This window comes from Mesocricetus auratus, unplaced genomic scaffold (genome assembly GCF_017639785.1).
Source record: "Mesocricetus auratus isolate SY011 unplaced genomic scaffold, BCM_Maur_2.0 Super-Scaffold_100038, whole genome shotgun sequence".
Classification (NCBI taxonomy): domain Eukaryota; kingdom Metazoa; phylum Chordata; class Mammalia; order Rodentia; family Cricetidae; genus Mesocricetus; species Mesocricetus auratus.
Window position 1 is genome coordinate 6,976,197 of NW_024429216.1, and position 11,958 is coordinate 6,988,154.

Below are 11,958 nucleotides of genomic sequence, written 5' to 3' on the forward strand. Positions count from 1 at the left end.
TACACCAGGCTGGCCTCGAACTCACAGAGATCAGCCTGCCTCTGCCCCGGGTGCTGGGATTAAAGGCGTGCGCCACCACCACCTGGCCAACTCTTCCCATTTTTATCAGAGTAACCGTGGCTACTCAAAACAGACCCTCAAGGTCAGGCTTATTGGGCCAGCAAGATGGCTTAGTGGATACAAGCGTTTGTCCCCAAGCCTGATGACCCGGGACCAAGTTTGAACTATGGGACCCACATGTGGAATGAGAGAATCAGCTCACACTAGTGGTCCTCTGACCTCTGCCCTTCTGCACACAAGCTACATAAATTAACATAATAAAAATTTTAAAATAAACATGGCGGTGGTGCTGCTTGCCTTTAACACAGAGAAGCAGGTGGAAAGGGTCAAAGATGACAGAGTCCTCCAGGCGCTGTCACTCAGTGAGGCATTTTTACTCTTATGTGTATGAGTGTTTTGCCTGTATGTGCACCGTGTGGGTGCAGTGCCCCCAGGAGCCAGAAGAGGGCATCAGATCCCCCAGAATTGGAGTTAAAGCAGTTATGAACCACCATGCGGGTGCTGGGAACCGAACCCAGGTCCCCTGTAAGAGCAACTGGCGCTTCCAGAGGTGGTACCCTGGTTCCTGCCTCCCTCTCTGCTTTCTTGGTCTTCTGTGAACAGCCTGGACCACATACTGCCACTGCCCCGAAAGGAGCTGATCTGATAAGCGTACGCAGCTTAAAACCTCTGGATCCATGGATGAAAACAAAGCCTTGGTCCTTTAAGTCGTCTCTCCGGAAGAGTGGTCACACGGATGTGAAAGTAGTGAGTACATCGCCCATGACCGAGTCAACCCCTCACTCTCCAGGACCCTCACTGTCCGGTTTATCTCATCCTGCAATGCCACGGGGCATGAGACATACTCAAGAGTTCAGGTGGGAAGAGCTGTTGGGAGAAAAGACGGAAGGAAAACATCCAGGGACAGGCTAGGAAGAGGAGAGGGCACAGCGGAGAATGCGAGGACCGGAGTAGAAACGAGAAACCGGAAGAAGATGGAGGAACCAAAGAGGAGCAGATGAGGGGGCCAGCAGAGGGCAGGCTGGTACTGACTCCAACTCACCCGCAGCTGCCCCCGGACCCCAGGCACGGGAGAAGAGGTAAAAACTGCCCCCGACGGCAGCCACTCTTGCTGGAAGGCAAGGTCACAGGTTGGTCCCTACAGGAGGGTGAAGGTTAGCCCGTGCAGGAGCGGAGCAGGTTACCCCCCACAGGAAGGATGTTGTTAGCTGCAAACTACTGCCTCCCTGCAACTCACTCTCGGCTCGCCCTACCTATTCCTGGCTTCCGACCCTCTTCCCCAGGGTGCCTGTCTGTCTGGGTGGTCTAGGGGCCCCCATTGGGAATCTCTGACCTCACACCCATCTTCATCTTCAAAGTATGGGACCCCTCAGCCCTATCTGGAATCTCAGCCTGGTCTGGGCTCCATCCATCCATCCATCCTGCCAGATTAGCCAGGCGGGGCTGCAGAGCTGAGTGGAGAAAAGTGGCGTGAGGTCTGTACCCGCCGCCAGGGGGAGCCTCAGGCTCGGGGAGGCCGGAACCTGACAGGGCCTGGTGACTTCAGGGAAAGGGAAACTTGATACAAACCTCACCTTGCCGGGAGCCAAGAAGGAGGACATGAGTGCCGGCATGGAAGAGAGTGTTAGGACTTAGCTTCCCACCTCCTGCCAATAATGGAGGCGGCTGGTTAGACACCCGCGAAATGTTTCCTGAGAGTAGGGTACTCAAATAAAGGTTGCCTAGACGGAGAAGACCGTCGAGAAATACCATGCTGTTGCCCCCACTAGCTCCATGACCCCAGGGTTTGGAAGCCAGACATGCTTAAAAGCCAGCATGTGCTCAGCAAAAGGGGACAGTGTGTGTGACCCCACCCCATTCCCACACCCACGCCTAGGACAGGACTTCTGACCTACCACCCCCACTCATAGAAGGCAGAAAACCCACCCATATTTCCATTCATTCTAAGTAGGCTTTAAAATCTGCTAGTGTGAGTTTCGAGACTTAGTGGTTTAAAACTCAGACTTCCCGGCCAGACACACGCCTTTAATCTAAGCACTCAGGAGGCAGAGTGGGCAGATCTCTGAGTTCCAGGCCAGCCTGGTCTACATACTGATTACCAGGACAGCCAGGGCTACACAGAGAAACCCTGACTCAAAAAACCAACAATACTAATACTAATAATATATAATCAATAAAAAACCCCTTAGACTTCCAAGTAATAAGACTGAATCAGCAAAATGTAATGCAGTCTTCGAAAGAAAGAGTGCTCTGACATGTGTATGCTCCATCAGAGATGAAGTTTGCAGACATCATGATAAGCGAGACAAGCCAGGCATAAGAGGACCAGCTTAGGATGCTCCCAAAGAGGCCAGCTTCCCAGAGACAAAGCGAAAGCGACAGCCGCCAGGAGGAAGAAGGGAATTTGGTGTCTAAATGGGAGCAGAGTTCGATGCATGATGGAAAGACTTGCTATTCTGTTTTGTTTTCTTTTTAAAGGATTGGTTTGTTTTTACTCTGTGTGCATGACTGCATCGTGCAGGTGGAGGCCGGAAGGGGGCATCGGATCCTCTGGCACAGAATTGGAGCTGCAGACCTTTGAGGACCTGTGGCGGTGCTGGAACTAAATAAACCCAGGTCCCATGCGAGAGCAGCAGCGGCTGCTCAGAACGCTGAGCTCTTTTGTCTTTAGAGATAGGGAATAGCCAGGTAACCCGGGCTGGCCTCAAACTCCTCATCCCCTTGCCTCAGCTTCCTAAGATTATAGGGGTGAACCGCCTCACCCGGGAAGACGCAAAGACTTCTGGGAACCCATTGCAGGACAACGTGAGTGTGTTTGAGATCACCAAACTGCACGCTTCATCATGAGCACGGCGGGGCCAGTGAGGCAGCTCAGCAAGGAAAGGCACTTGCAGCCAACCACGCTCCATCCCAGAGATCCACATGGTGGGAGAGAAACAGACTCCACAAAGCTTTCTCAAATCCCCATGGTAAGTACATGCGCCCCAAATAAGAAATACATGTGAAAAAGTCCGATGGATATGGTGGTAATGTGCGTATTTTTCACAAAGAAAAAAAGATTGAAGCCGGGCGTTGGTGGCGCACACCTTTAATCCCGGCACTCGGGAAGCAGAGGCAGGCGGATCTTTGTGAGTTCGAGGCCAGCCCGGTCTATAGCACAAATTCCAGGACAGCCTCCAAAACAATACAGGGAAAAACATTCTCGAAAAACCAAAAAGAAAAAAGAAAAGAAACATTGAAGAGGGGCTGGAGAGATGGCTCCATGGTTAAGAGCACTGGCTGCTCTTCCACAGGTCCTGAGTTCAATTCCCAGCACCCACATAATAAGGCTTACAGTCACCTTAACTCCAGCCCCAGTAGACACACATGCGTGCGCACACATATAGATAGAAAAATCGAGTGTTTAAAGTTAAACAAAACCAAGAACAGCCTGCACTTACAACCAGGCTCCACATGAAGAAGGCCAGCTGCGGCTGTGGGTGGGGACCAGCCCAGGGCTCCTCTACCTCAGAGGCTCTTCCACGGCTCTGATCTCTGCCTCCTCTCTGCCCGGCTCCCAGGCTCTCACCTATGGCTAACCTCTGAGGTTCTGTGTTTACTGTGAGGACCCATAAGCAGCACCCACACCCTGGGTCACACCTCGGCGTCGTTGTGACACACAGAGTAACCCGCTCCCAGTGTTCAGGAGAGGGACACCTGGATGCCGCTGCTCAGACTCCGCACACCTGCCACGAGGTGGCCCACGGAACGCAGCAGCCACTCTGCCTGTCCCCGGGCGCCCTCGAAGCCTGTCTCACACCACACTGCCTCCTGACAGACAGCTCCAGCCCCCTTCTGCTTCCCAGTTACTGCAGTTATAACAACTGCCTCGGGGACGTTTCTCAGTGCGCACAGAAGGAAGCTGGGAATTAGCGTGTCACAGGGAAAATGTTTTGATCTCTGCACCTGATGAAGACAGGGTTCCTTTGCCTTGTGTGCCCGCAATGGCACTGGGGAGGATGAGGAGGCTCTGAGAGGCTCTACTGGGGTCTCCGTGTGACAATGGTTATGCATACTTGATTCAGGGGACCAGAGAGTCAGACCTCTCCTCCCACCACATGGACCTCCAGGATTAAATTCATATCATCAGGCTTGGAGGTCAAGCACCTTTAATTCTCAGCCTCAAGTCAGTGTGTGTGTGTGTGTGTGTGTGTGTGTATGTGTGTGCATGCGCATGTGTGTGCCCATGCGTGTATGTGCATACATGTGTGTGCATACGTGTGTGTGCATGCGTGTGTGTATGTGCATGTGTGTGTATGGTGTGAAGGAAAGGACACACAAAAGCCGGAGATCACTTTCAGGAGCCAATTTTCTCCTTCCGTCATTCAGTTTAAGGACCAAACTCAGGTCATCAGGCAGACTAAGTAGCAAGTGCCACAGAGCCATCTGGTCAGCCTGGAAAGTCCCTCGCCAGAAAGAAACATCTTAGAATCAAAATTGCAAGCATCAGGGAGACGCTCAGTGGATACAGTATCTGTCACTGCAGTGTGAGGACTGAGCTTTGGATCCCCAGAACACCTGTAGACGCTGTGTGGACGTGATGACCCTCCTTTGACCCTCCCGTGACCCTCCCGTGACCCTCCCGTGACCCTCCTGTGACTCTCATGTGACCCTCCTGTGACCCTCCTGTGACCCTAGCACTCAAAGGTGGAGACAGGGGTTCCCCAGGGCAAGCTGTCTGTCTGAAACAGTGAGCTCTGCTTCAGTGAGAGACCCCACCTCAAGAATCAAAGTGGAGAGTGGTGGAGGGAGACACCCGATGGCCACTTACATCCTCGACATGGACACACACACACACACACATGTGTACCTGCATACATGTGCATATGCGCCAGAGTGAGCACACACAAACACACGTGTGCATGTGTACCTGCATACATGTGCATATGAGCCAGTGTGAACACACACACAGGCATGTGTACCTGCATACATGTGCATATGTGCATGAAGCTGTGGGTACAATCCCAGCACTGCATAAATCTGGACTTGGTGGCACACCCCTGTCACCCAGCCACACAGTAAGTTTGAGGGCAGCCTGAGCTACAGGAGGCTGTGTGTCATCGTGAACCATTGTCTTTGGGAATGGAATGCTGAGTCACCCCTCTGAGCGGCACACGTTGTCTTGGAGAAGGTTCCAGAAGAGAAGATGACAGAGTGCAGGTGGCTTTATCCGCCAGGGCATCTTTGGTAAAGCAAGAGTGGCTATTGTTAGGGCCTGGCACGGTGGTGACCTCGTGCAATCCCAGCATTCCAGAGGGGGAATGGGAGAGAAAGGAACATAGCAAACTGAGGCTAGCCTGGGCTACCAGAAGCCCTGTCTCCCAAGGCAAACCAAAGGAGAGTACAGAGAAGCCTGCTGCCAACACCAGGAACCACAGAGAGGAGACTTTCTCAGAACAACCCAGGAAGAGCCCGACAGACACATTGACTCCTCACCCAGAGGCAGAAAGCAGTAGCCCAGGATAGCCCAGCTCTGTAGAGCTGAAGTTGTGGTCCTTTGCCATGACAGCGAAAGAAAGACTCGACACCAAAACACACACAACACACCACAAAGGTCTTTTCTCACTCTGTATTTGTAGAAAGTTTACAAAAGTAGAAAAATAGACATTCTGTGGGGTCTGAGTCTGAAGACTCCACACACAAATAAATATTTTTAAAAGCCCTGAGTGGCTATAAATTAAGGCAGGGGCTTGGTGAGTCCACACACTGCAGAACTCCTGCAGCTGGCGGGAGAGTCCAAGGTCAGTCACACTGGTCTCCACTGGCCACACACTTCAGGTCCCGGATGAGCAGGCGGAAGAGGTTGGAAGTGACAGAGACTTCCAGGCAGCCGGGGGTCTCCTGGGAGGACAGAGCTGGCTCAGGGGCTGCCGGGGCTCAGGGCTCCCAGGCTCTGCGGACCCCAAGCCCTCCCCAGACTCACCTTCTCCTGGGCCTCCTGGAGCCTGTGCAGCCAGCGGGAGAGGCGGCGGCTGGGGGGCCTGGGCTCTGCTGCAGGCTGAGGCTGAGTCTGTGGACAGAGGAGGGGACTGTGAGCCTACCGCTGCCACATGCGGGGTCCCCAGTGTCTGGAGCACAGTGTGGAGGAGCAGGGACCCAGGACTCACACAGGCCTGCAGCTGTGAGTGGATGTGGCTCAGGGTGAGAAGAGGCTGGTCCAGGATGGGGCCCAGGCCCGGGTCAGTCACGTTCTCCAGGACCTTCAGTGTGAGGGTCAGCTCAGCCTGCAAGGCCTCGGGGCGCTCCTGGACCTGAGCAAGGAGACAGAGACAGCATGTGAGGGACCTGGGGTGGGGGAGTCGAGGGAGACAGGGCAAGGGGACAGGACAGAGGACAGGGCAAGGGGACAGGACAGAGGACAGGGCAAGGGGACAGGGAGAGGTCGGGGCAGGTGACAGATGAGGGGCCACAGCCAGTGTGGTCAGGTTGAGCACCTGTCACGGACGGCTTGTGAGGACGAGAAAGGGAGGGTGCAGGCCCCAGCAGCTCCGCGGTGGGCACCCCCTGCCCCCCAGAGCAGGCTGTGTGAAGACCCTGCTCACCTGCAGCTGCTTCAGGTCCCAGGCCCTGGGGAAGAGGCGGGAGCTGCACCTGACGTCCTTCTTGAGCAGCCACTCTTCCTGGAGGGCAAAGACACAGGTTAGCCCATACAGGAGGGTGAAGGCTAGACCACTGCAGAGGGGCTGGGGTGGAAAAGGGAAGGTCACTGCTAGAAAGACAGAGGCTCCCCCATGGTAGCAGATACTAGGTAGCCCCTGCACTAAGAGCAAGAGATAGACCAGGTTGGGGAGGGTGGAGGTCATCCTAGTGTGGGAGAGTCTGAGGTTAGCTCACTGAGAGGATGGTGGAAGTTAGCCCACTGCAGCAGGGGTGGCAGTCAGCCCACTGCAGGAAAGGCTGAGGTTAGCCCACTATAGCAAGAGTTTAAGTCAGCCCACTGGGCAAGAGTGGAGAGCACTTTCATACAGGCTAACATAAGGGGTTACACCCAGAAAGGGAGAGGTGGAGGCTAGCCCACACAGGAGGGCAGAGGGAGACTCACTATGGCATCCTTGGCCTTCTTGAAGGCCTGCAGCTCTTGCGGGGGCAGAGACTTGAACCGGGCTATGTGACAATCCTTTGCATCTGGTGGGAGCCTGGTGGCCCTGGGCACAGGATGAGCGCGGGCTCCCGTCAGCACCGCGGCCAGCAGCAGCAGCAGCAGCAGCAGGAGGAGCAGGCGGCCCCCAGCTGTTTCAGGAGGACAGAAGCACAGAGTGAGGGCTGGAGGATGGGGCCTGTGCAGACACGACCCCACGCACCAGTCTGGGGACTCACCTGGCTTCATGCTGCTCTCTGGGGTCTGTGAGGAGCTGGGCATTCGGTCGTGCCCTGGAGGCTGTCCCTGGCTTCCTGGGTCTTGCTCCCTGTCTCTGGCCTGGGTCTTCCCGTGTGGCTCTCAGTCTGTGGCTGTGTCCCGGCTGGGATGCTGCAGCTGCAGAGTGTGCACTGCGGTCCCAACTCCATGCTTTTAACCTGGCCTCGTGGGCAGCCCCAGCTGATGTAGGAAAAGTGAAAACAAGGCTGGAGATTGACACCAGCCACCAAGGGAGCCCAGACTGGGGAAGCCCAGAGCAGGGCGGGGCTAGAGCAGGTGAGACTCTACAGCAGCGAAAGAGAAAATGACGAGGACCAAGATTACCTGGGGCAAGGTGAGTCATGAGCCTTCTTCCCACAGGAAGCTGGGAACAGGGCAGCTTCAGGGCACAGGCTCTGGTCCTGGCTGAGTCCTGTGGCAGATCCCTGTCTGAGGTGCAGAGCAGCCTGAGGTGTAGAGAGAAAAATCCCAATGCTGAGGAGAGGCTCTCCCCTTTCCTTGTTTGGAGAATGTTCCCAGGTGGCTGGGCCATAGCTGAGTCTAAATTGCTCCAGTTTAATTTGAGTTAGAGTCCTGCTCAATCTGGCCTGGGACTTCATTTTCTGTTTCCAATTCCTGAAAGCTGACATTACAGGTGTGAGACCCATGCTAGCTCCCAAATTGCTCAAAGAGAAAACTAGGTGTGGTGATATACATCTTTACTCCCAGCACTGGGAAGGCGGAGGCTGGCAGATCTTTGTGAGTTCAAGGCCAGCCTGGTCTACTTAGTGAGTTCCAGGAAGTGCAGGGGTGTAGAGAGACTCTCTTCAAAAAGCAAACAAAACCCCGCAAAGCACCCCATTTCATTACTTACTCGTGCTTGTGGAAATCAGTTCTTTCTTTCTACCATGGGGTCCCCGGTATCAGACTCAAGTCTGGCCAGCCCTTTACCCGTTGACCCATCTCTCCCAGTCCCCAAGTTTCTCTGCTTAGGAACATGGCTGGCCAGTGGCTTGGTGGGAGGCAGACTCGCTTGTGACAAACATCTTCATTTGAGGGTTGGAGGGATGGCACAAGGATTCAGAGCACTGGCTGGTCTTCCAGAGGACTGGGGTCCAACTCCCAGCACCCATGTGGCAGCCCACAACTGTCGGTAACTCCAGTTCCAAAGGGTCCCACGCCCTCTTCTGCCCTCCATACGCCCTGCCCATAAACATATATGTAAAAAAAAACCAAACAAACAGATCTTTAAAAAAAAAACCAGAAAGGTCTTCAGTCATTCTCTAAGGATCCATTCAGCCCCTACTTATGGTAGACACTGCCTGGGGTGCCTGGATAATAAAGTTTCAGAACAGGAACAACAAAAGTCCATGATAACACAAACCATTTCTCCTGGGCTGTTTCACCAGCCTGCAGCAGAGTGCGGCTATGGGACCGTGACCCTGCAGTCTGTGTTACAGCAAGTGACAAAGAAATTAGAACGGGCAAACAGGGCGACGTGATCCTCACCCCAATCCCAACCCCTGGGAGGCCGAGACAGGTAGGTCTCTGAATTCAAAACCAGTCTGGCCTATAGAGCAAGTTCCAGGTAGCCAGAGCAATTACGAGAACTCCTGTCTCAGAAACCTAAGACAAAAACCAACCAAACAGATGGGCAGTGGTGGCGCATGCCTTTAATCCCAGCACTCGGGAGGCAGAAGCAGGCGAATCTCTGAGTCTGAGGCCAGCCTGGTCTACAGAGTGAGTTCCAGGACAGCCTTCAAACCAACACTGAGAAACCATGTCTAAAAAAAAAAAAACAACGAAAACCTAACCAAGCAAAGCATAAAAACCAACAACAATTGGGGCAGGGGAGGTAGAGAAAATAAAATAAAACAAAGCAGGCAAAAGCATGGGTTCAGAAGGCCATTTTTATCACTTTGATGCCTTCTGGGAAGACCGTCTGGTGACAAGTCAAAACGGAAGGAGAGAAAGCTCAAAAGAGGAACTTTCTAGACTAAGTCGCAGGCAGCGCACGGTGAAGATCTAGGCACCCTTTTGTGGAACACTTCCATGTCCACCTGTCAAGGAGGCTCTGTGTCAACATGGTTTTGAAAAGCCAAGGTCACCTCAAACTGACTGTGGCTCGCCCGCCTTTTCAAGGAAAAACAACTGCAGAGTCATGGAGAGCCGTCCGTCCAGACCTGCCCAGGGTCACTATCGAAGTGAGAGTACAGCGTGGCGGTGTTCGCTCCGAGCCACAGAGAAACCTGCGTGCCCTCTCCTTTGGGTGTCGTTTGAGGTCGGAGAACTGGAGAAATCTGGGAGAAAAGGAGACTGAGTTCGACAGTTGCCTCCCCCCTCGCCAAACCCCTTCTTTCTTTCCTTCAAGATACCAGCGAGAGGTCAACAGTTCAACATCCTGGATAAGGGCTAGGGCGTGGCTCCCTGCTTGCTTAGAAGCTGCCCTTGCGGTCTGGGAGGCGGAGCTGGCAGAAGAAGCAAAGATTACAGGGAAATACGGTCATTTGCGTGTTCATTTGCATATTCATGTGCATCTACCAATATCATTAAGCACCCATCTGGAAGCTTCGTATAAGTACTGCAGTGTCTCTAACTCCTTTACTATGGAATTATTACTTTAATTATAATAGCTTATTAATTCTTTGAGATTTCATAAAAAATGTTATAATGGTATTTTACCCCAAGTACCCCCCAAGTCTTCCCAGATCCACTCCCTGCCTCTCCACCCCCAATTAGTTTACCTCTCTTTTGGGGTTTTGTTGTTGTTGTTGTTTTTCCAGACAGGGTTTCTCTATGTAGTGCTGGCTGTCCTGGAACTCACTCTGTAGACCAGGCTGGCCTTGAACTTAGAGGCCCACGGGGTGGTGGAGCTCTGTGAGATGGTTGTTCAAGTCCCAAAGCAGTCGTGACCCACAGGTTGAGACCTGCTGTCTTAAAGGGTAATTGACTGTTACATCCATTTAGCAGAACAGAATTATCACGTTTACCCCTGGGGCCCGTGGACTCTCCAGTGCTGGGCTTTTTGACAGGAGTAAGTTTCCTCCTGTGGACAAACCTTAAATCCAATCAGAAGAGAGTTGGTTTCCACCACGATAGTCATGCCATTATTTCACCCATGGGTATATCTTGTCATGCTGGTCGTCATCATAGCTAACAGGGTTCACAGATTTGCCAGATTGTTTGTAACATTTCTCCCCAATAGCCTACACTGAACCTTTCAGTACTATGAAGCTAGCCAACATGGAACAAGCTTCCTGGGCAGTACCAACTTCTTTTCTCCACGTCCTCTGTCAAAGCATGTGATGTGGTCAGCAGTACCGCCTACCTCATCAAGTCTGGATACAACCAACAGCACCAATAGCAGCAGCAGGCCACACTGTTTGGAATGTCTGCTGTGGAATTATAATAATGTTTTTTAGATGAAAAAAACTGAGATTCTTAGAGAAGACATTAAATTATGCTCTGACCAAAACGCAGAGTCAGGGGCTGGAGGGCTGACCTGGCAGCTAAGGACACTGTATTGTTCTTGCAGAGGACCCAGGGTTAGGTCCCAGTGCCCACATCAATCAAATCATGACTGCCTGGGGACCTGATGCCCCTTCTGGCCTCTGCAGGTATCTGAACACATGTACACACACACACACACACACACACACACACACACACACACACACACACGCACGCACGCACGCACGCACGCACTTATACACATAAATAAAAATGAAAGATTTTTAAAATTATTTATTTGTTTTGTATACGGTGTTCTGTCTGCATGTGTCCCTGCAGGTCAGAAGTGGGCACCGGATCTCATTACAGATGGTTGTGAGCCACCACGTGGTTGCTGGGAATTGAACTCAGGACCTCTGGAAGAGCAGTCAGTGCTCTTAACCTCTGATACATCTCTCCAGCCCTAAAAGATATTTTTTAAAAGTAGTGTTTGAGTTTGAAACTCGAATCAATGTGTACACAGCTCATTAAAAAATAAATCTGGCCAGGCGGTGGTGGCTCACACCTTTGATCCCAGCATTCAGGAGGCAGAGGCAGGCGGATCCCTGTGAGTTTGAGGCCAGCTTGGTTTATGGGAGTTTCAGGACAGCCAAGGCTACACAGAGAAACCCTGTTGTAACACAAAATAATTAATGACCCAGAGAAAGCCATTGGTTCAATCTTTGTAACACGAATAAATAAATGACCCAGAGACTGATATTGGGGTTAAAACTTCAAGCTGAATATCAGAAGAGCAAAGCAGCCGGCCACTAGCTCTCACCGCTAGCTCAGGCTGAAAGGGCTGATCCACACACAAGCACTTCACGAAGTCTCTAACTGCTGCCTCTCCTCAGTGTGGCTGGAGAACAAATGCCTCTCTGAGACCTTGCTTCTGTCTTACATACTTCCCTCATGTTGGGATTAAAGGTGTGAGCTATAATTCTCTTTTAGACTGATTCACTCTTCTATAGCTCTAGGTGGTCTTGAACTCACACAGATCCGTCTGTCTCTTAATCCTGAGTCCTAGCATTAAA

At 52.4% G+C, this 11,958-nt stretch overlaps 1 protein-coding gene across 1 annotated transcript; it reads right to left on the reverse strand.

Moving 5' to 3' along the window:
• Positions 1 to 5,654: 5,654 nt before the first annotated feature.
• Ifnl3 (interferon lambda 3) lies at positions 5,655 to 9,132 on the reverse strand. The gene is made up of 7 exons (XM_040734647.1): positions 7,781 to 9,132; positions 7,417 to 7,636; positions 7,142 to 7,329; positions 6,642 to 6,719; positions 6,207 to 6,350; positions 6,023 to 6,109; positions 5,655 to 5,940 (listed from the first exon to the last, which is right to left on the reverse strand). The coding sequence occupies exons 2-7, from the start codon at positions 7,457 to 7,459 to the stop codon at positions 5,842 to 5,844; spliced, it is 639 nt and encodes a 212-aa protein (XP_040590581.1). The 5' UTR covers positions 7,460 to 7,636; positions 7,781 to 9,132; the 3' UTR covers positions 5,655 to 5,841.
• Between the last annotated feature and the right edge of the window lie 2,826 nt (positions 9,133 to 11,958).

Coding starts and splice junctions, on each gene's coding strand:
- Ifnl3 (XM_040734647.1), bottom strand. CDS start 7,459: ATGCCCAGCTCCTCACAGACCCCAGAGAGCAGCATGAAGCCAG. Junction 6,720..7,141: donor AGAAGGCCAAGGATGCCATA/GTGAGTCTCCCT, acceptor TTTGCCCTCCAG/GAAGAGTGGCTGCTCAAGAA. Junction 6,110..6,206: donor ACTCACAGCTGCAGGCCTGT/GTGAGTCCTGGG, acceptor CTCTGTCCACAG/ACTCAGCCTCAGCCTGCAGC.